The sequence below is a fragment of the Primulina tabacum genome, chromosome 4 (genome assembly GCF_025594145.1).
Source record: "Primulina tabacum isolate GXHZ01 chromosome 4, ASM2559414v2, whole genome shotgun sequence".
In the NCBI taxonomy this organism is placed as follows: Eukaryota; Viridiplantae; Streptophyta; class Magnoliopsida; order Lamiales; family Gesneriaceae; genus Primulina; species Primulina tabacum.
The window spans coordinates 28,867,095-28,891,281 of record NC_134553.1 but is presented as its reverse complement, the minus strand read 5'-3'; the positions used below and the strand labels follow the sequence as shown (position 1 = coordinate 28,891,281).

Genomic DNA, 24,187 nt, shown 5'->3' with positions numbered 1-24,187 from the left:
AGAATTTTCGAAGAAACCGTACTTATTATGTAAAAAAAATTGAAGGATGTGATTTGACTGCGACATAGGATATGTGAAGGATACATCTTAAAAAAGGACGGTGAAATTATTTTATTTTAGGCCACGACCCATTGACGAAAGTTGCTGTCGCCCCCGCCTCCATGTACCATGGTTTATAGATTGATCAATCGAACAAAGAATAAATGAGAAAGGATATAGGATAGTCACTTTCAATTATCAAAATTCATCAAACATGATTTATGATAAATGAGGAGGAAATTCTAAATGATGTTAAGTATTTTCAATGAGTTATGAAAATGTGTATGCTTATGATTTTTAAGTCGGATGTATATTATTAAAAGTATTTTTTTGAAATGCATGTGCTTGTACATGTATTATTTGCTATCATCGGTTAGGATGTGTTGAGCCATTAGATTCACTAGGTTTGAATTGTTGTAGGTGAGGAGAATATTGATATTGGAGGCTTCGACTCTTGAACGGATTGGGCTGGTCAGTACACACCCGAATATCTCTCGTTTCTTTGTTGTTTTAAAGGATTGAATGAAAGTTGATTTTTATTTTGAGAAGTTTTTAATACTTAATTTTATGATGGTTTGAGTAATTTTTTAGGATTTTGGAATTGATTTGGATATGGTATCAAACTAACTTTTTATTTAGCATCTTTTTTAATTGACAAAAACTTGTGTGAGACGGTCTCACGGGTCGTATTTTGTGAGACAGGTCTCTTATTATACTTTTTATGCTAAGAGTATTACTTTTTATTGTAAATATCGATAGAGTTAATCCGTCTCACAAATAAAGATTCGTAAGATCGTCTCATCTCTTTTTAATTTGAAGCTTAAATTATTTAATTTTGGTGAAAAGCAATGTTCATGATTAGTGGAAAAAAAATCTAGTATTATTTAGTTAAAATAAGAGTGAGGACGTTTCACCTACAGATCATATGACGAAGTGACATATCAAATAAAAATTAGTTAAGATAAATATATTTATCATATTATAGATAGTAAATAAAAATTGAAAGATAACGTGTGGAGATGATTAGAGACCATAAAATTTGTTTATTGGGTTTAAGATAGTTTAGAAAAGTAGTGTTTTTTAAAAAAAAAAAATCGAGGTACCAATAATGTGGTATTGTAGGTCTCGTGTTGAAATTGAGTTTAGAAATGAGGGTTGTGTTTAGTATTTAAGCACTTCGAAAAGGATTTAAAAGCCTATCAAACACTAAAAAAACAAAAAACAAAAACTTTTCTTAATATTTGAACGCTTTCTAATATATGTTTTATCTCCAATTTCATCTAAAATATAAAATATTTCGGTCGAAATTCGATTAGGCTTTCATCTATTCGAGTTCTGGACTCGGATAGCTTCTTTTAATACCAAGAAAATGAGGGTCCCTTGGGTTTCTGGGGTCAGTATGTATTCATTCTTTTGCTTGCTGACCATAACAAAATTCGTACGTTATATCATCAGTTGCCATTTTGTTCTATGTTCCTGGCTATTTGTTGTGAATCGCAAGGAATAGCGAGATGTCATGATAATATAGACGCATGATTGAATAGTCTTTAGTTGATATTAAATTGCATATTTCAGATGCACATCGGTACAGCCATTATTTTTATTTACTTGTTATCGATGAAGCTTTGATTTGTCGTTAAAAAAAAGAAGAAACACAAGCACAAATATGTGATCCTTCCAAAACTTACGTAGCTTAGTACAAAATAAGCTTCCAGTGACACCCTATAACAAGAAAAAACATGAGCTTTATATCCAAGTGAAGACAAAATCAATGATCCCTTTTTAGACACTTTATCATCTTACAACGGTAAAAATTTAATGTGAAAATTATCACTAATACATCAATTTACAACATCCGACAAAAACATGCTTATCAGAATATATCAAGAAAGTCACACTGATAAGAATTCAAACCTGTTCAAATGGGATGCAAATCAAACCAGAGCCTCAATTCAATGTCTTCTTGAATCTGATGGCATTTGAACATAAGGGTTCACTGGGATGACAGTTTGGGATGCTTCTTTGAGATCTAGAGAAGACGAAATCTGAGACATAAGCGGAATTGCTCCCTGGGGAGGGGTTGGAGTGGGAGGAGGTGTTGCATCAAAGGATTGTGAAGGTATCTTGATGGGGTAGACTTCAGTGACCTCTTCGCTGCCTTCATCTAAGTACACTACATCCTGCATTGTGAGCTGGTGGTACTCGACAATCTCCCTCAGGAAACGGTTTTCTCGTGTGTAAACTGAGTTCTCTTGTGCAAGTCTTGCTTTCTCAGCTAGAAGAGTCTCAAGCTGAAGCCTTATCTGATAGAGACAATATTATTAGAAGACTATTAGATTATTACACATGGATTGCAGAAAAATGGTGGCAATCAATCATATCGCATAAGGGAAAGAAGTGTACTTAAAATGGAGACCGTGTGGTAAAAGTAGTATGACATGAACTGATTGTTATATTAATTATATATATACATATATGCGGTGTGCGCAAATACAATTATAATTTGCAAAAATGAAAATAAATGTCTTCGATGCAAACTTTACTTGCATCATTACGGAGTAAACAGCAGTCCCGGAAACATGCAAACAGAGATGAATAAGATAGATCACAAATTTTAGATTTTATATTGATTCTTATATGGCCAGGATAGGTGCTCTCTTTATTTTTACAAGGAGATAGATTACTAACCAAATCATCATCTTCTGGGTTATCTCCTTTTTCTTTGCTTTCCCTAAGGATTCTATTTTCTTCTTCCAGCTGAGCACATCTCTCCTTTGCAAATGCCAGGTCAGCCTTGACAGCCTTAAGCTCTCTCAAAAGAAGTTTTGCTTTCGCAGCCATTGCCATTGCAACCTGATGTAGATGATAATCTCTTTTATTCCATAAATACAACCCCAAAAGAGACGTCTCAACATTAAATACAGCGAAACTAAATCCTGGCATGTAATATAATGGTTATAGTGATTTCCCTACCAACAACGTGCACTCATTTTTAGTCAAAACAATAAAGTTGTAACAAGAAGTTAACGAATGTCCAACAGACCATGCAATCAGAACCAACCAGTACGTCCCTAACATAAAGTAATCCTTCTAAGGACCCGAAATGATTTAACATCATTAGACATCTGTTATTTTTTAAAATCTACGCAAGTAAAACTTCATAACCGATGAACATAGATTGCTCTTGATTAAACATGGGAAACCCATATTATATTCTAATGTATTGGAGTTAGCTTCCCTTAAGGCACAATGGAAGAGCATTATGTTTTGAACTGTTAAATACAGTGGAATAAAGGAGCATAAAAAGGTCAGAATGTACAAGATAGTGATTTGATTACAATCAGTACTACACAATTGGCACCTTACGTCGCGAGATGCCTTCAATTGAGTTTCCAAGTCCATATGTGTCTGTGGTTGCGTACGAGATGGCATCATGAGCTGTTGTCGCAAAGTACCAACACTTGATCCTTGATTCTGTGATGTTGAGCTTTCATTCTTTTTTCTTAGTCGAATCCTGCGAGTTTCCTGCATTATGTCTGCTGTTCGGTTCTCCACAGCTGTAATCCCCTCCTGGAAAGAATGCAGACGATCAACATCATTAAAGAAATTGAGCCAAGGACAGCGATTTATTATAAGAAAAGCTTTGAATCCACACAGGGCCAAGGGAGAATTAAAATTTATCAAACTTTATTCTTTTACCTTCCTAGTTATAAGATTATCATTACACATGGGGAATGTTTTAGGAGAATATTAAGGAATTTTGGACGTTAATTGATAAGCTTCAGAGAGTAAAATTCTTTGGATATGGTTGCCGATAAGAATGGAACCATTTTTAAAGGTCTGATAATAATTTTCAAAAACAAAAAATCACGTACTGCAAGTATTTTACAAGAAAAGTGTACTGCAATAATTAATCACTTCATCTTGTCATTGTACTAACAGGACCTCCAACAGTACATGAGCCTGTTCAATCTAGAATTTTCCATTATAAAATTTGTCAGATTTCATTGCACACGTGTCAATTTATCTCGAGGAAATCGCATTTCCTGCATACATGTCATTAATCAAATATCCAAACCCGAAGTCTTGAGTAGACAGACCATAATGTAATTTATTCGCATTTAATAAACCCTTCGTCACGTGTACCTGGAAAATAGACTCTCATGTGCATAGTGCTGATACATTTTATTCATCAATCATGTTAAATGAGATTAATCTCAACACAACAAGTGATAGCTTCTGCATTATTTGTATATGGAACTTATTAAGATCACACTACGACAGCCCAACTATGGAAAGAAAATGCCAAAATAAAATACAAGTCATGCCAGTGATGAAATAGATTGCATTGCAATTTGCAACTGGTCAATATTGAATAATATTTGTAGGCAGCCTGATGAACTTTCTGCCTCTATCCAATATGGTCAAAGGAATCACTTATCATCTATCAACACGCTAAAGAGAGAATGTAAAATTGAACAGTAGTTATTGTTATTAAAGGGGAGACTGAACCACCAGAAAAAGCAAATATTACCATGCGGTTAAGTGTGTAATGTGTCTTTAAGACTTTGTTATTTGTAATTATCAGAGTATGAAGATCTCATCAAGATACATTTAGATCACTTTTCCCACCTCTTTTCCCAAATCACTAACCAAAGTCCATAAAACAGACGTTTACCTCAAGAGCATTACCAATAGTGCCACCAATGAAATTAAGCGATGATGCTATCGCATCAAATCCCTTCTGTAATGCAGGGCCATCAGTCTTCCGATGGCTCTCTGAAGAGTTGTATGTATCATAGGACTGCATGTGAAAGAAGAATAAAAAAATGAAATTGCTCCTGCTCCCATGCTAACGAATCATTGTGGTTACCACTGGTTAAAAAACTAAACTAATGTAATAGATCTTAGACTATCATCAGTGAAACACTAACAAAGCGATATTAAGAATATAAACTTTAGAGAACTAAGTCAGGAACTAAGTCAGGAGATTGCCATTTTGGAAGAGTGAGTGAATTTGGCAAATATCGACCAAGAAAATTTTGAAACAAAAAGTTGTAATGAAATGAGTTATACAGAAGGCATTTTTTGTTTCAACCAGGAATTGCAGCAAATCCTGTCATTCAAGAACTTCTTACCTGACCACCTTTGGCAATGTCGGAAGTCTGAAGTTTTGTCCCTCTTAGCATTTCATGTGGTTGAACAGAATCACTGTCATCAACAATAGCTTTAGCTTTCCTCGACAGCATTCCCCAGAATCCTTTCTTAGATTCAGTCATGTTCTTTGGCTTATGCTCATACGATGATGCAGTATCCTACAGTATAACAAAAATGGTTACATGTTCAACGTTTGAAATTATAATAACAATCAAGCATCACATAAATGAACTCCACTATGTCATGGATGGAACAAGAGTATTAATTGATCGTTCTAGAATCCAAAGTTCCCTCTGCCTTTCTCATTACAACTCATGCAATTGTCTAACTATAATTAAAAGTACCAAATTTGGCACAAAGAAGGCTCGATGAGCTCATCTCAAGAGACTTGCCAAACTCCAAGATCCCATGCTCCCATTGCTCTAAAAAACAAAACCCGGTTGTATAAAGTTGACACAATTAAACTTCAAACATAAACACATTAGTAGAATTGAGGCCTGACGGTTATAGTTATGCAACAAAAGAGTATAAGTCAGTTAGCGCATACACAAGTAACAAAGCCTTTACATCTTGAAATTAGCACAATGAGCTCCCGCACAATTGGCGCATCAATTCCTCAGTGAGGCACAAATCTCCCAGTGAGGTGACAAGTACTGTTCTTTTACTTCCCTTCTCCCTACCACGATACTGAATCTGTAATGACTCGAATCCTTATTTTGAATGAAATATAACTTAAGAGATAATTAAAGAGTTGTTAATTAAGTATTATTAAGGAAATGTTAATTCGAGATCAAGCTGTTGGGATCCACCGAATTTAAAAAGGGATAACCCGATCTACTTCAGATTACATTATCTCGAGAAATCCAACTAGATTCTAACACGTGGTAGATTAGAATGATTCGGATTTTCCGAACTAGTCAGATGCAGCCTATAAATAGAAGCTGAATTCTTTTATTTCCTACACCGCATTCTTCAGAGAGAGTTCTAGCCTTATACCGTAGGTTTTCTAGCTAGTTTCTAGGGCACTTTGCTGTCGGGAAGTTTCGGAGCTAGTATCGACTCGAGGAGGGGTACGTGAACTGAGATCGAGATATCATCAGCGGGCTGACGACGGACGCAGGTATAATCCTAAAACCTAAAATAGTGATTTAAGGATCATTAGGGAGAACTTTATAGCATGTTTGATAATTCAGGATCTAGTTTGATAGTTATTTCATTATGTTGGTATTGTCTAGGTTCAGAGCTTTCTGTCAAATTGTTTTAGAGAGGTACGTGATTCAACGACTGAGATATCCAAGTGTAGTATACACACTTATATGCTGCATATTTATCTGTTACATGATACATGTTTTACTGCTTTGACATATTATGTATGACATATCATGTTGAGCCTGATATCTTTTGAGATATACCTCGTTTTTTGGGGTCGCTCAGCCCTATTTTGTATTGTGGACGATGGGGCATCGAGAGCTACAGTGTCCGACGGGACCAGCGGGCTCTGATGACCTCGACATTGTAGGTCCACGTCTTAATGATGAGTGTGGGAGCCAAAACATGCCTAGGGCAGATCAGAGACTACACGCTCAGGCGCATCTAGACTGATCATGGGATTCTTGACTTGATCCTTGATATCCGAGCATATTGCATTTCCCATGCATCATATCAGTTTGTATACTCGTACATTATCGTATTGGGCGATTTCGCTCACGTCCTTGTTTTCATCTTGGGCACCCCATTCCACGGGAAAGGTATTAGGTTGGACGGTTCGGACGGCCAGGGCAGTGGCTAGAGCAGTTGGGTTCATGTTGGTGATCCAGTGGAGGTTTTATGTGATTTATCGTTTTCTCGTTCAGTTCCACGGGAAAGGTATTAGGTTGGACGGTTCGGACGGCCAGGGCAGTGGCTAGAGCAGTTGGGTTTATGGTGGTGATCCAGTGGAGGTTTTATGTGATTTATCGTTTTCTCGTTCAGAATTATGTTTTCGTTATGGTTGTATTAATGTTTCTAACTGCCGTTATTTGTTCTGTTTTCGTTTGGGTTGTAAAATGATTAAGTATTTGGTTTCCGCTGTTTATTTGTTTTTATTAAGTTTAATGTTGCATGTTTATTAGTCTGTTTAGTAGTGGCTCGGGTAAAACGCTACATTTGGAGGTATCAGAGCATGCAAAGATTTTTGGGACATTAGTAATTCTGTTATGAGGATTTAGAGGTTGATTTTGGTTTCCTCTCAGATGTCAGGAGATAGAAGCAGTCACGGAAGTGTGGGACATGGCCGTTATGGCAACGATGAGGCTGGCCGAGAACATCGTCGTATAGATCGTGACGGAAGGCGTCATCGAGATCATGATGAAAGGAGACGTAGGAACCGTGTCAACATTATGGATTCATGAAGATTGGACCTCCACCGTTGACCGGAGATGAGAATGCTGAAGTTGCTGAAGCTTGGGTCGATATCATGGAAAAGTGTTTTCGAGTGTTGTACTATGACGAGGATGAGAAGATGGAGGTAGCCGATTTCATGATCCAAGGAAAAGCTCGGAAATGGTGGAAACCTATTTTTGTCATTCTAGTTCAGCAGCATGGCCGGATTCGTTGTGAACATTTCCGTCAGGCCTTCATCAATCATCACTTTCCGCCAGCTCTTCGCGAGGCGAATGAGAGGAGATGGAACTTTTGACCTTTAGGCTTTATGCAAGGGATTCTCAAAAGCGTTTTACGGATCTATTTCCGTACGCTCCTCACATCAGTGAGAATTCTGCAGCAAAATATTCTCACTTTTTGAATGGTTTGAACCAGGATATTTTTTATCGGGTTTCTGTCTGTGACGATCCTACTTCCTACGAAGGATTAGTGAATCGTCGTCGTCAAGCTGAGATCAGTACTGCTAGGAGGAAGGCTATGCAAGCTAGCAAAAGTTCTAGTTCGTTGGGATCGAGGGGTCAGTCTTTCAAGAAGTCTGTATCTTCTTCTTCTTCTTCTGGTTCTGGAGGGGTGCACAGCTTTGGTAGGAAAAAGCTACAATGTGGCCACTGCGGAGGCAATTACCAGACGGAGAATGGTCGAAAAGTAACAGGTGCTTGTTTCAATTGTGGTGGTTTTGGTCACATGAAGAGGGATTGGCCTAATTTGGAGAATTAGAGTGGAGGCGGAGGTTCTATGACACGGTCTTACAGTGAAAAACAATCTAAGGCCACTGTGCAACAGAAAGGTTTCCTGCTCAAGGTTCTCGTCGTGGTGAAATATCACAATGATCTCAAAACCGCCCATGAGTTCAGGGGCAAGTGTTTGCCCAAAACCAAGAACAAGCTGAGGAGCAAAACGAGAGAGTCATTGCAGGTAATTTTCTTTTATGTGGTATTCCTGCATATGTATTAATTGACACTGGAGCATCGCATTCATTCATAGCATCAATGTTTGTTAAGAAGCATAAACTGCCCTACGTGTCATTAGATGTTTTGATGTCGGTGTCTACACCGATGGGACAAGATGTTTTAGCTAAGAGACTTGTAGTAGACTGTTTGTTAGAGTTTGAGGGAATATACTTGTCTGCCAATTTGATGAAATTGGCTATGGAAGATTTCGATTGTATTACGGGAATCGACCTATTGACTAAGTATAGAGCTACTGTAGATTGTTATCAACGTCTTGTCCAGTTTCGTCCAGAAAGAGACGAGAATTGGTTCTTCTTCGGTGAGGGAGCTCGACCTCCAATGCCAGTAGTGTCTGCTGTAAAGGTACAACGAGCTTTAGCGAAAGGAGGAGAAGGATACCTCATTTATGCTGTTTACGTATCGAAGTATGTAATCGACGTGAAGAACATTCCAGTTGTCGATGAATTTCCTGATGTTTCCCCGATGAAATTCCTGGATTTTCTCCAGAGAGAGAAGTGGAAGCGGAGATAGAGTTGGTACCAAGAACCGCACCTATCTCCAGAACGCCTTATAGATTGGCACCAACGGAGATGAAAGAGATGAAACAACAGTTACAAGATCTTCTTGACAAGGGGTACATTAGACCCAGTGTGTCTCCTTGATGAGCACCAGTGTTGTTCGTTAAAAAGAAGGATGGGTCTATACGACTTTGCATAGATTATCAACAGTTGAACCGAGTAACAGTCAAGAATAAATATCTGTTACCACGGATCGATGATTTGTTTGATCAACTGCAAGGGACTTCAGTGTACTCGAAAATCGATTTACGGTCTGGGTATCATCAACTTCGAGTTCATCAACGTGATATCCCTAAGATTGCATTTCGAACAAGGTATGGGTATTACGAGTTTCTAGTGATGCCGTTTGGGTTGACGAATGCTCCAGCAGTATTTATGGATTTGATGAACCGAGTATTCCAAGAGTATCTTGACAGGTTTGTCATTGTCTTTATTGATTACATACTGGTATACTCTCGTAGCCTTAAAGAGCATGCACAACATTTAAGGATTGTGTTGCTAACCTTAAGGAATCACCAACTGTATGCTAAGTTGAACAAGTGCGAGTTTTGGCTCGACAGAGTTGTCTTCTTGGGACATGTTATATCTAAAGATGGAATATGAGTGGATATTTAAGGATTGTGTGGCTAACCTTAAGGAATCACTAATTGTATGCTAAGTTGAACAAGTGCGAGTTTTGGCTCGACAGAGTTGTCTTCTTGGGACATGTTATATCCACGGATGGAATATCAATGGATCCTAGCAAGATTGAAGCAGTGTTGAGTTGGGCACGACCGGAATCAGCTCAAGAGATAAGAAGTTTTCTAGTTTGGCAGGATATTACCGGAGATTCATCTCAGGATTTTCTTACATTGCCAAACCATTGACACAATGACGTGTAAGAATGTGCAGTTCGAATGGACACATGATTGTGAAAATAGTTTCAATGAACTGCGTCAACGTTTGACAACTGCACCAGTTTTAGCTCTGCCATCTGGATCAGGAGGGTACATTGTGTACACTGATGCATCACTTCAAGGACTTGGTGTGTTTTAACTCAGAATGGTCATGTGATTGCATATGCATCCAGACAGTTGAAGAAGCATGAAGAGAATTATCCAGTTCATGATCAGTGCAGTTGAAGAAGCATGAAGAGAATTATCCAGTTCATGATCAGGAATCGCACGTTCTTGGTCCGACAGATGTTCAACTTGAAGAAGACTTGACTTATGTCGAGCAGCCGCTTTTAATCCTGGGTAGAAAAGAGAGAAAAGCTCATAAACAAGACCATTCTACTTGTTCTAGTGCAATGGAAACGCCGAGGTACTGCAGAAGCGACTTGGGAGTTAGAGAGTCGTAGGCGCTCAGAGTATCCACATTTTTTTGAGTTGTATTTTATTCAGTTGTACTGTACTTCAGTTCTGATTTCGAGGACGAAATCTTCGTAAGGAGGGGATGATGTAATGACCCGAATCCTTATTTTGAATGAAGTACAAATTAAGAGATAATTAAAGAGTTGTTTAATTAAGTATTATTAATGAATTGTTAATTCGGGATCAAGCTGTTGGGATCCACCGAATTTAAAAAAGGATAAATTATATTTTAACAAGTGGCAGATAAGATTGATTCGGATTTTCTGAACTAGTCGGATACAACCTATAAATGGAAGCTGAATCCTTTTGTTTCCTAGACCGCATTCTCCAGAGATAGTTCTAACCTACCTTAGGTTTTCTAGTCAATTTCTAGGGCACTTTGGTGTCAGGAACTTTCGGAGCTAGTATCGACTCGAGGAGGGGTCTGTTAACTGAGATCGAGACATCATCAACGGACTGACGACGGCCGCAGGTATAATCCTGAAGCCTTAAATAGTGATTTAAGGATCATTAGGGAGAACTTTATAGCATGTTTGATAATTCAGGATCTGGTTTGATAGTGATTTCATTATGTTGGTATTGTCTAGATTCAGAGCTTTCTGTCAGATTGTTTTAGTGAGGTATGTGATGTACTGACTGTTTTACTGCTTTGGCATATTATGCATGATATATCATGTTGAGCCTGATATCTTTTGAGATATACCTCGTTTGTTGGGGTCCCTCAGCCCTATTCTGTATTGTGGACGATGGGGCATCGAGAGCTACAGTGTCCAACGGGACCCGCGGGATCTGATGACCTGGACATTGTAGGTCCACGTCTTGATGATTAATGTGGGAGCCAAAACATGCCTAGGACAGATCATAGACTACACACTCAGGCGCCTCTAGACTGAGCATGAGATTCTTGACTTGATCCTTGATATCCGAGCATATTGCATTTCGCATGCATCATATCAGTTTGTATACTCGTACATTATCGTATTGGACGATTGTCGATCACGTCCTTGTTTTCATTTTGGGCACCCCATTCCACGGGGCAGGTCTTAGGTTGGACGGTTCGGACGGTCAGGGCAGTGGCTAGAGCAGTTGGGTTTTCGGTGGTGATCCAGTGGAGGTTTTATGTGGTTTATCGTTTTCTCGTTCATAATTATGTTTTCATTATGGTTGTGTTAATGTTTAAGACTGCCGTTATTTGTTATGTTTTTGTTTGGGTTGTAAGATGATTAAGTATTTGGTTTCCGTTGTTTATTTGTTGTTATTAAGTTTAATGTTGCATGTTTATTAGTCTTTTTAGTAGTGGCTCGAGTAAGGACGCTACATTTGGTAGCCCAACTGGTACCAAGTCTCTTTGAACTATGTACTTATGCCAAGAGGTCATGGGTTCGAGACATGGGGAGGTATCACTCCACCAGCCTGGTCTGGAGAGTCCTATCAGCGCCTTTTATTGTAACGACCATGGGCTATCCCGATCTTGGGCCCCCTCGGGGGCCTTGCCCCATTGTTGGGTTCCCACTGGGGCCTTTGTCCCTCACGGGTTTTCCTATGCGCAATTACTCATAGAACTCTCCACACCAGGTTGGTGGAGTTATACCTCCCCAAGTCTCGAACCCATGACCTCCTGACATAAGTACATTGTTCAAAAAGACTTGGTACCGAGAAAACCTAAGATCGGAATAGCCCATGGTCGTTACAGAAGCCGGACTCCATACCATCTCATATATAAGCTCCATCCTACTTGATCAGTTCTCCAAGAAACCATTGCCCATAAATCTAATAACTACGTCTATGAATTATACACATCTTCATGAGAGCATAAATAATACCAACCCACTAAAAATTTTGATCTTTCAAGAACCCATCTATCAATGCCATCAACAAAACACGAATCACTCAAAATCACTCAGTGCTCTAGCAAATTCTTGGCTAAACCCAACCAGATACAATATGAATGTTATGTACTTCTCAAACGTAAACTCCAATTTAAGGAGTAGCTCTATTTGGGAACACGTGGAAGAGCAAAACCACTAAGAAATGAAAAAGATGAAGAAAAATAAACAAACCAAACTTTAGAGAAAATCTAAACTATCCGGAATTACATTAGCCAGTATAACAACAAATTCAGTTAAAAAAATACAGACTATAACTTCAAATTTTCAAAATTCCCAAAACGTAATAGAAAAAAGTAAACAAATAAAAGGGAAAAAAATGAAACCATAGAAGACGGAGGAGGGGTAGGACGAGACGGAACGGAATCACGGGGAGAAGTGAGAGCAGACTGTTCATAGGCGGAGGAGAACGAGGAATCCCTGTACGCCGAAGACGCCCTCATCGCTTTGGCTGCGAGAGCCGAACCGCCGTCTTCTGGCGCCGGAGTTATTGGAGGAGAATCGTAATTGTGGCTGGGTTGCCTCCGCCTGTAAGCCATTTCCGCGACTGGGGAACTTCAATCTGATCTCGTTTCTTAAATTTGTGAAGTATTCAATGATCTAATTCGCAGAAATTTGGTCTTAGATTTGCGTTTCTTCAACTATTTCCGCCTCTTCTTGATCAGTAGCAGACCTCTCCGCAGTTAATACAATAATAACAATATTAGTAGAATATTTATTTAATTCTTTTCACACAAAATTTAATAATATAATTTTAAAAAATAAAAATTTACAATAAAAAATAAAAATTTAAACTCACAAAATATATTAAACTATATACTTTTATAATTTTTTATCTACTCAATTGTGTTCTTCTACATAATTTGATAAACTTATTTATATAATGTCTTTGGAAATAATCCAAAAAATAAATAAATAATTACATATATCATCACACACTAATTTTCAATATTTGCAAATCTTATTTTCAACATTCAATAATTTCAACTCTTTATTTTCAGCACAACTCTTTATTTTCAATACTCCCCCTTGTGATGTTGATCGTGTTATAATGATTGTCTTCATTACGTGTTTTTATACTACCTACTTAAAAATCTTACTAGGAAAAACCATTTAAGATAAAAACCATAGTAAGAGAAAAAGAATGCAGTCACATAAAATCCTCCTCATGTTAACACGAATGATTCTTCACATATTTCGTAGATTGTGCATCACAATGCTATATATGTTTTCTGAATATTGTCGTAGAAAGTGACTTTGTCAAGAGATCTGATGAGTTTTTACTTGATTGAATGCAACGAATATCAATATCTTTATTCTTCTCAAGCTCTTGGGTGAATGTAAAAAACTTAGGGATAATATGTTTAGTTCTGTCGTTTTTTATGTATCTGAAGGATCGTTTACTCAACATCTTTGGGATGCTTCAAACAAAATATTCTCCAATGAGCTGCAATAGCTCGTGTTCTAAGAATATTAAAACCGATGAATTAAATCGTGTTTGGTTAAAAACCAAGCGGAAGAAACTTGAAGTAATCCTTCGTGAAGAAGACTGTTATATTAGAAAGCATTTTATATTATGTAAACTGAATAACCGAAAAGGGATATATTAGTTTTTGCATTCAGCAGTTCAGTTATGGTGACAACTGAACTAATGGATACTCTAACTGATCCAAACAGTTTGAAAAACTAGTTAGATAGTTAATACACAAGATATGTTTATGGATGTTCGGAGACTTCAACTGCTCCTACGTCACCCCTTCTATCGCCTCGGGTAGGATCCACTACAAGACTTTGATTTATACAACTCTTTGTACAAACCCACTCAGCTAAGACTTACGCACTGCCTAAACTAAACTCCTAGACTTAGATTGAAGGCAGCACCTTCCAGTCAACACTTCTTTAATGTCTATGTGAGAAAGAATACATACACAAGTTTAACGTCTTTGTGCAAGACTGTATTTGAATGGTTTGAGAGTGTTTGTGTGTGTGAGAACTGAACAAGGATGTTCTCACACACTGAGGAAAATACGCTTCTAATCTAAGCTGATATATCTGTAAAGAGTTCCCTCAACTGGGCTGAATGCTTCTCTTAAGCTGATATGACTTTGAAGCGTGCCCTTTTCTTTTCTCTCTTGAGTTGTATCTTTGAATCTTCACTGATATTCTCTTTATATATGCAGGAAATTTGATCGTACAAAGAGACTCATTTATTGTATCCGTTGTATCTTGAATTCTTTTCTTGGACTTTGTGTTTGACTTTTCGACTGCCCTTCTGAAACGTTTTGTCTTTAATGCACTGATGCAACGTCCATTATTGTCCTTTGACTGGATAATGGCTTTGAAACTTCACGTACAGCTGGATTCCACTTGAGAGAGTTTGTCTTCATCCATAACTGAAAGTTTCTAATTGATGCTTCGAACTGGTCAGTTGAACTGATATTTCAGTTGGGCTTGGTGAAATCAATTGACTCGTCAGTGGAACTGATTTCACACTCGTTCAGTTGGACTGATCAGCTGGGTTTCTTCATCAGTTGAACACTCCTTCGGCTGGCCAGGCTTCTGAGGTTTTCCTACTGAATCACCTATCAACTGGACAATCAGCTGGACTGCTCAATTGACGTAACCAGTTAGACTGATTCATTTTGTGCGATCAGTTGGGTCTTTAGTTTTGCGATGTAAACATCTCGTGAGTGATCCTAGATAGTGCACATTAAGGTTGATCATTAGTAACACAATTAACAAGTTTTGTTATCACCAAAATCAAGCTTGCGAACTTGAAAAGCTCCAACAATCTCCCCCTTTTGATGATTACAAAACCTGAGCAGTTAAGCGCAATATATTCAGTTCAAGGGTTAGCAAGTTCAAATATCATTAAAGGCTCCCCTTTTATAACTGAATTTAATGAAATTAAAATAACCAAAAACTCCATCTCCAAAACTGAGTTAAAACCTTTTAAAAGAGATGGACAGAATTAAGAAACTATTCAGTTGATAAAAAGGAAAGAATTTTTCTTAACAACAGAGTTTTAAAACTGATTGATAATACTTTTAGATTGAGAGAAAAACAAGAAGCTCCCCCTCAGAAACTGAATAAAAACCCGTATCTGAAAGATATTTATATATTCATTCATTCAGATATTATAATCATTCAAGCAATGTAGACAAGAGATTTGGAAATATCAATTCAGTCACAATAAAACACAGCTGAACAAATATGATGTTTATTTAAATAAATTTTCTTGTATTTACATCTGAGTACATATATCAGTTGAACAAGAAAGATTACTACGACGGTAGCATATTTTAAATAACATCAGATATCAATTGGTTTGTGCGACAGAACTGGATATACCATCAACTAGTTGTTTGACTGCTTGAACTACTGCATCGGTTGTGAGTTCATTTTGCTAGAGAAACGAGTTAAACTACTTGAACTTGACTTCTTAGCAGAATGACTGGTCGAGCAGACTCTGACTAGGCTCAACTGGAATGCAGCTGGTGATTTAATCATCCAACGTCCCAGCATGGATGAGTTTCGTCTGAAGAACTGATGACCTGGTAGGCTTGCAACTGAAGACTTGTTCAAAGAGCAATTTAGCTGTGCATCTTTGCAGATGATTCTCAGTCCCCTGCGGGCTAATTAAAAACCTCTAAGTAAAGAGTCTAAAGAAGTAGCTGCAATATTAGTCGCAGAGTCAATCCTCTCAACTCTTTACCAATGAGCGACATATAAATATTTTCAAATAGTTTTGAAAATCGTATGAAATACTTTTAAATTGCTTTTAACACTATTTTAAAGTAAGATTTTAAAACACAGTTTTCTTCAAATGTTCTTTTTAGAACAGCCTGCTCCGATACCAATTGAAGGATCGTTTGCTCAACATCTTTGGGATGCTTCAAACAAAATATTCTCCAATGAGCTGCAATAACTCGTGTTCTAAGAATATTAAAACCGATGAATTAAATCGTGTTTGGTTAAAAACCAAGCGGAAGAAACTCAAAGTAATCCTTCGTGAAGAAGACTATTATATTAGAAAGCATTTTATCTTATGTAAACTGAATAACCGAAAATGGATATATTAGTTTTTGCATTCATCAGTTCTGTTATGGTGACAACTAAACTAATGGATACTCTAACTGATCCAAACAGTTTGAAAAACAACAGTTAGATAGTTAAATACACAAGATATGTTTATGGATGTTCGGAGACTTCAACTGCTCCTATGTCACCCCTTCTACTGCCTCGGGTATGATCCACTAGAAGACTTTGATTTATACAACTCTTTGTACAAACCCACTCAGCTAGGACTTACCCACTGCCTAAACTGAACTCCTAGACTTAGACTGAAGGCAGCACCTTCCAGTCAACACTTCTTTAATGTCTATGTGAGAAAGAATACATACACAAGTTTAACGTCTTTATGCAAGACTGTATTTGAATGGTTTGAGAGTGTTTGTGTGTGTGAGAACTGAACAAGGATGTTCTCACACACTGAGGGAAATACGCTTCTAATCTAAGCTGATATATCTGTAAAGAGTTTCCTCAACTGAGCTGAATGCTTCTCTTAAGCTAATATGACTTTGAAGCGTGCCCTTTTCTTTTCTCTCTTGAGTTGTATCTTTGAGTCTTCACTGATCTTCTCTTTATATAGGCGGGAAAACTGATCGTACAGAGACTCATTTATTGTATCCGTTGTATCTTAAATTCTTTTCTTGGACTTTGTGTCTCGACTTTTTCGACTGCCGTTCTGAAACGTTTTGTCTTTAATGCACTGATGCAACGTCCATTATTGTCCTTTGACTGGATAATGGCTTTGTACCATCACATACAGCTGGATTCCACTTGAGAGAGTTTGTCTTCATCCATAACTGAAAGATTCTAACTGATGTTTCGAGCTAGTCAGTTGAACTGATCTTTCAATAAGGCTTGGTGAAATCAGTTGATTCGTCAGTGGAACTGATTTCACACTCGTTCAGTTGGACTGATCAGCTGGGTTTCTTCATCAGTTGAACACTCCTTCGGCTGGCCAGGCTTCTGAGGTTTTCCTGTTGAATCACCTATCAACTGTACAATCAGCTAGACTGCTTAATTGACGTAACCAGTTAGACTGATTCATTTTGTGCGTTCAGTTGGGTCTTTAGTTTTGCGATGTAAACATCTCGTGAGTGATCCTAGATGTTGCACACTAAGGTAGATCATTAGTAACACAATTAACAAGTTTTGTTATAACCAAAATCAAGATTGCGAACTTGAAAAGTTCCAACAGTATCTCTCTTTCATTTGAGTAACACATGCAACATTATCTTCATATAGTATCACATGCTTCTTATCGAATGATAATCCGCATGAGATATGGATATGTTCGGTCATTGATTTTAGCAACACACATTCATGGCTTGCTTCATAATAGTGCAATAATCTTGGCGTGATTTGATGAAGTCGTTATAAGTGTTTGTTTCTGTGAACGCCAAGAAATTGCATTGCCTCCACGAAGTAAATACATATCGGATTTGGGGATGTGCCTTGTGGGGATCCGGACGCTAATCATGTTCTTAATCATCATTGGGACAATTTAATTGATTATAATAAATAGGGTCTAATTTTTTTTTTAAAATACTGTAGTAAAAGCGGAACGTAATGGAATACATTCTAATATACATGTCAGTATTAAAGTACAAGTCTTGTACTATATACAATCATTCAAACTAAGGTTTAACAACTAAATATCAAGGGGGCATTTGGTAGGGGTGATTAGGTGGGTTTATTTTTTTTAACCCACCTAATCACATGTTTGGTACGGGTGATTATTTAACCAAGTCTATCCCTCCTATGAATTATTAGGTTATATTAGGTAGGTTAAAATAATACATCCTCACCCCCTAGGATTATTTATCACACTCTTAATCCATCCTATTTTTCCAATTTTACCATTCTCCTAAATTCAAACTCACCACCACTTCCTTCCACCGACCGCCCACCGCCGGCCGGCTGCCACCTGCCGGCCGACTGGCGCCGCCGGCCGACCGCCGCCGCCACTTTCGGTCGACCGCCGCCGTCGCTTCAGACTGACCGCCGCCGCCGCCCCCCCCCCCCCCCCCCCCCCGCCCCTCACCGACACACAATTAGAAGGGCAGTTTTGTCAATTCATCAAAAAATTATTAATTATCACATTCTTATCCATTATTCCAAACATAATATTATTTTATCATTATATATTATATTTCTACTTCAATCATTCTTTTTATCATTTCTCTCTTAATCATTTCATTATCCTATCCTCCAAACCAAACGCAGCCCAAGTGTCCAAACTCTATCTCTAATCATGGTCCGTAGTCTCCACTCTAATCACGATCTCTCTTCATCTCCTCGACCCCGATCATGTCCCACCTGTTTCCATGCACACATAGAAACACGACAACAGCTGGATAACTCCGGTGAGAAATATATCCCAGTATAAATCAACGAAACATGCAATCATATAAACAATGTAAAAGCATGTAACAGATATCACTAACATGTATCAAAATCTGAAACATAACCAATATAAAATCGTCAATCAGACTTGTGACTCCACGTCTCAGACTAGACTCAATCCTAGTCTAGGGATCCCGGTTTCCAGACGTTGGTATTCCATATCGAATATCAGTAATAGAAGAAACTCCAATTCTATTCAACATTGATATAACCAAACATTCGGTGTCTTGACCCATCCGTCACAGACTTTGGCACTTTCGCCAACTCACTATCCTGTGACAATGTGAAAAGTGCCAGTGACGATTCCATCACTATCTAACACCTATGTCACAAGATCACTCGTCTAATACTCGTCTAATACATACTTTCTATAAATAAATAGAACAAGCATATCAATTCAAATCAATGCACAAAATAACCATAATTATGTCATTTAGGGAAACTCAAGTACATCAGACTCGAGTCATTCTCTCGGTTTGACATTGATTTATACCTTTCTTTAATTGCAGTTCTGACAACGTTCAAGTCTGGAATTCTAAGTCTGTCGATACTCAATCTGGCAATGACAATATCAAGAAGTACAATATCAATATACTGCTCAAATCAATACCAAATCTGATCAATCTGAATCTAACTCAAAATCAATGGTATAACGGAACAATCTGAATATCCCCGTCAATACAATATCAACAGATATCAATTACCACAACTCATAATCGATAACGATACAAATCTGATATCACATCTCAATCAAATCAACTCAGAAAATCATAACAATTTCATACGTATCCGTTCTTCAATCCAGTTTCGATTGTACGACGTCTAACATGTCAAGAACATCATATATGAATCATATCCGATTCTGAAAATACCATAATTTCAAGACATATCAAAACTTAATAAAACTTACGTCCAGTTGTAGCTTGCGTCGATAGAAATACAGTACTGAAGTCGGATTGAAATTTTAACGGTTGGATCTTTCATAAATCGCAAATCTCTGATTAAAAGGCGTAAGGAAAATCCTTAACTTTCCTGGAGCTTTTCACCGTTTCATTTATGAAGGAATGAACTTGTATATATATCTCTCATGCATGCCTAGGATACGTGTCTAATTTTCATACATTTCAATCGGCGCTCGGGCGGTTGCAAATTACTGCTCGGGCGCGGCATGTTCTGCCAGACACATTTTCTTGCATCTCGGTCGGCGCTCGGGCGATTGCAATTTACCGCTCGGGCGCGAGAGGTTCTGTTCGAAAAATTTCCTTGTTGAACATTGGCGCTCGGGGGATCAAAAACTACTGTTCGGGCGCCAACGGTTCTGCCCAAAATTGTGTAATTCATATGTTTTGCCCAATCTGGTCTCGGAATGATCCGTCTATAATCATATCAGTTCAAAATCAATAATCTCAATTAACAGAATCAAAATCTCGGGCATTACATTTCTCCCCCCCTAAGATATGATTTCGTCCCCGAAATCACAGGCAATCAAATCATATCAGAAAGAAATGTATCGTAGAAGCTAAACAGAAAACTCAGATCACTGAAATAACTCTGGGAATCTCTGCCTCATATCAGACTCTGTCTCCCAGGTAGCTTCTTCAATGTCATGACGACTCCACTGAACTTTCAAAAGTGGAATAGTCTTTGTTCTGAGCTGCTTTTCTTTACGATCGAGAATCTGGATCGGCTTCTCGAAGTAACTCAGTGTCTCATCAATTGCGGCCTCGTCTGGCTGAATAATATGCTAAGCATCGGAAAGATATTTTCTCAAAAATGATACATGAAAGACATCATGTATCCCAGATAGATAAGGCTGGTAATGCGAGTCGATAGGCATGATCTCCTATCTTTTCGAGAATCTCATACGGCCCAATATAACGTGGAGACAACTTCCCTTTTTTGCCAAATCTGACAACTCCTCGGAAAGGTGAAATCTTCAGGAATACTCGGTCTCCTGCCTCAAATACCAACGGTCGTCGTCTGATGTTGGCATATTTGGCCTGTCTATCTTGAGCTGCCTTCATTCTTTTCTGTATCAGCTTCACTTTCTCAGTCATATCTCTGATCATGTCAGGTCCAATCTCAGGAACCTCAAAGATATCATCCCAATACAGAGGGGATCTGCATTTCTTACCGTACAACGCCACGAAAGGAGCCATCTCAATGCTCGTCTGATAGCTGTTGTTGTACGAGAACTCACAAAGTGGCAATGCATCTTGCCAGTTAGTGCTAAAATCAAGAACTACCGCTCTCAGCATATCTTCCAGTGTATGGATAGTCCGCTCTGACTGTCCATCAGTCTGTGGATGATATGCGGTACTCAAATGTAATTTCGTACCTAGAGCCTGCTGTAAACTCTGCCAGAAGTGCGAAGTAAACCGAGGATCACGGTCTGAAACAATCGACTTCAGCACTCCGTGCAGTCTGAACACTTCTCTGACATAAATATCGGCCATCTGGTCATATCTGTACGTCATATTGTACGGAATAAAGCATGCAGATTTGGTCAATCTGTCAATCACAACCCAAATCGCATCACAACCTCTGGAGGAACGTGGTAACTGCGACACAAAATCCATGGAAATGTGATCCCATTTCCATTCAGGAATAGATAAACTCTGCAGTAGACCTCCTGGTTTCTTTCTCTCGGCTTTCACCTATTGGCAATTCAGACATTTGGATACAAATGTAGCAATATCAGCTTTCATCTGTTTCCACCAAAACTGTCTTTTCAAATCATTATACATTTTTCTACCACCAGGATGAATACTGAATCGACTACTGTGCGCTTCTGATAATATCTGTGGTTTCAAATCCGAAACATTTGGCACAACAAGACGATTATTCACATACAGTACACTATCCCGTACCTAATATTCTGATCGATGCCCTGCTCTGACCATCGAAATCGAATTCTGAACATTCTGATCAACTCTCTGAGCCGCTTTAATTCTCAAAATCAGCTCTGGTTCGGCTTGAACAGCATATAATCTCATCGGTCTATAATCTGTCTCAAATACCAATCCAGACAAACAGCAATCTTCTATCAAATTCGAAACACCAATCGTCAATAAGGATAAAAAACATACCTTTCGACTCAGTGCATTGATGAAACTTAAAATTAATAATTTATTATATGTTAAAACCTGTATTTTAAAATTTAAGTTTCATTAAAATTATAAAATTATGTTATTTTAGTATTGTTTGTTTATATTTAATTGTCTTACTAAATATGTTTTATTTTCAGGTTTTCTACGTGTTGGTAAAATAATGATAACTCAAGCTAAAAAATTCAAATGGAGGTGACTCAAACATGTTTGGAATCCTTGAGAAATTATCTACAACTTTGCAGAATACATGATTGCCCTAAAAAGTTCCTTAAGATGATCAAATTGTGCAAATATCAAAAGGAGGACAAATTTACTTTTACTATGACCAGCATTTGGTAAAAAAATCATAACTATTTCAATATTTAACCAAATGAGGTGAAAAAAGTGGCCAAATTCATCTACAGACAATTCCCCACATGTTTGCCGTTTTGAGCAGAGTCAAATTCGGTGATTAAAGTCATGGAACAAAGCATTGAAAGATGGGACATGGAATTGAACTTGGAGGAGACAAAGAATACTATTGCAACTACATGGCATTAATAAAAATTTTGACCATTTCTCTCATTTGGCCTATAAATAGAGACCTTGTGCTAGCTTGAGAATCATTCTATCTCATTGTAAAATATAGTGTGAGTGTGTATCAAAGTTCTAAGTTCCAATATATTTTCTTTCATGTTCTCAACTATGAGTAATATTTTAGTGTTGATCAAAAGTAAGCTTATGGCAAGCTAAATCTATTATGTCAAGGTGAAGAGGATGCATTCTTGGTGAAGTAAGATTGTTTATATTTTGTATATTCTTTCTTTATTTCTTTTCATTTAGCTAACTTATTTTTATTGTAGGTATAAAAATGAATTATTTGTTGTTATCAATTTACATCAAATGCTTGATACCATTAAAGTGGTTATCTTGATTTGTTGTTTAATTTTGATACAATAAATATTTCATCACTTATTATTATATGTGTGTGTATATATATATATATATATATATATATATATATATTTATATAATAATATCATAATATTTCATTTAGACGATAGCGTGGCTCTGCCGGTTGTTCTAAATGAAATATAATGATTTAATTTAACATTTACTTTATGCAATTATTTATTTATATAGTTATAATTATAATCATAGGTACCATATATAAACTATCGGTTAATTCGGTATTTTCTATAGTGGGAACTATATTATATTATGTGTGTGTTTAATTTTCTTGGAACCATTATTTATGATGGTTTCTTTTGTTTTACTTTTAGTTAAACAATATTACATAAACCAAGAATAAATCCTCAAGCCTTGACAAAATTTATAATTTGTAAACTTCATTCTTGCATTTGGTAATCTATAAATTACTAAATTTAAACTCAAAATAACCTCTCTGTGGATCGATCTCGTACTTACGAAATATATTACTTGCAGACAACCCACACTTGGGTGAATTATTATTTAAGTAGTAGCAAGTTTTTGGCGCCGTTGCCGGGGAGGTATAAATTAAGTTTATATTTGTTAATTATGTTTTATTTATAAGTATTGTGTTGTTTTTTTTTGTATGAGTATTTGGAGTCGAAAAAAAAGTGGTAGACTTATTCGAGTATCTGAAAATAATTTAAACATGGATGATAATTTAAATAATCAAGATGATGATGATGATAATAATAATAATAATAATAATAATAATAATAATAATAATAATAATCAAGAACATGATCAATTAAGAACACTTAGGCACCATATGAACCCTATTAGAACTAGTGCCCCATCTTGTTTAGTTTTTCCTCCTGATGCATCTAATCTCAACTTCAAACCTCAAATTATTCAACTTTTACCAAATTTTCATGGCTTAGATTCTGAAAATCTACATTTGCATCTAAGAGAATTTGAGGAAGTTTATAACACTTATAATGATCAAAATTGTAGCATGGATATAGTTCAATTAAAGCTTTTCCCTTTTTCTTTAAAAGATAAAGCTAAAACATGGCTACAAAATTTAAGATCAAGTTCAATAAGATCATGGGAAGAAATGCAACAACAATTTCTCAAAAAGTTTTTCCCTTCCCATAGAACAAACTCTTTTAAAAGACAAATTACAACTTTTTCTCAAAAACAAGGAGAAACGTTTTATCAATGTTGGGATAGATATAAAGAATTACTTAATACATGCCCACATCATGATTTTGAAACATGGAGAATAGTTTCTCACTTTTATGAAGGTCT

The 24,187-nt window shown here is 37.1% G+C and overlaps 1 protein-coding gene, 2 long non-coding RNA genes and 1 other non-coding gene across 4 annotated transcripts; 1 reads left to right on the top strand and 3 right to left on the bottom strand.

The window, feature by feature from the left end:
• Window positions 1-1,689: 1,689 nt before the first annotated feature.
• Window positions 1,690-13,075, bottom strand: LOC142543200 (uncharacterized). Its single transcript, XM_075650301.1, has 6 exons — window positions 12,710-13,075; window positions 5,178-5,354; window positions 4,718-4,843; window positions 3,406-3,609; window positions 2,728-2,892; window positions 1,690-2,342 (listed from the first exon to the last, which is right to left on the bottom strand). The coding sequence occupies exons 1-6, from the start codon at window positions 12,920-12,922 to the stop codon at window positions 1,992-1,994; spliced, it is 1,236 nt and encodes a 411-aa protein (XP_075506416.1). The 5' UTR covers window positions 12,923-13,075; the 3' UTR covers window positions 1,690-1,991.
• Window positions 5,366-11,772, top strand: LOC142543201 (uncharacterized). The gene is made up of 3 exons (XR_012819705.1): window positions 5,366-6,316; window positions 11,085-11,117; window positions 11,538-11,772. It is a non-coding gene; the product is annotated as an uncharacterized LOC142543201 (long non-coding RNA).
• LOC142543202 (uncharacterized) lies at window positions 6,159-11,136 on the bottom strand. Its single transcript, XR_012819706.1, has 2 exons — window positions 11,019-11,136; window positions 6,159-6,324 (listed from the first exon to the last, which is right to left on the bottom strand). It is a non-coding gene; the product is annotated as an uncharacterized LOC142543202 (long non-coding RNA).
• A 10,966-nt stretch (window positions 13,076-24,041) lies between the features above and the next one.
• On the bottom strand, window positions 24,042-24,148 carry LOC142544016 (small nucleolar RNA R71). Its single transcript, XR_012819985.1, has one exon. It is a non-coding gene; the product is annotated as a small nucleolar RNA R71 (small nucleolar RNA).
• Window positions 24,149-24,187: the final 39 nt, after the last annotated feature.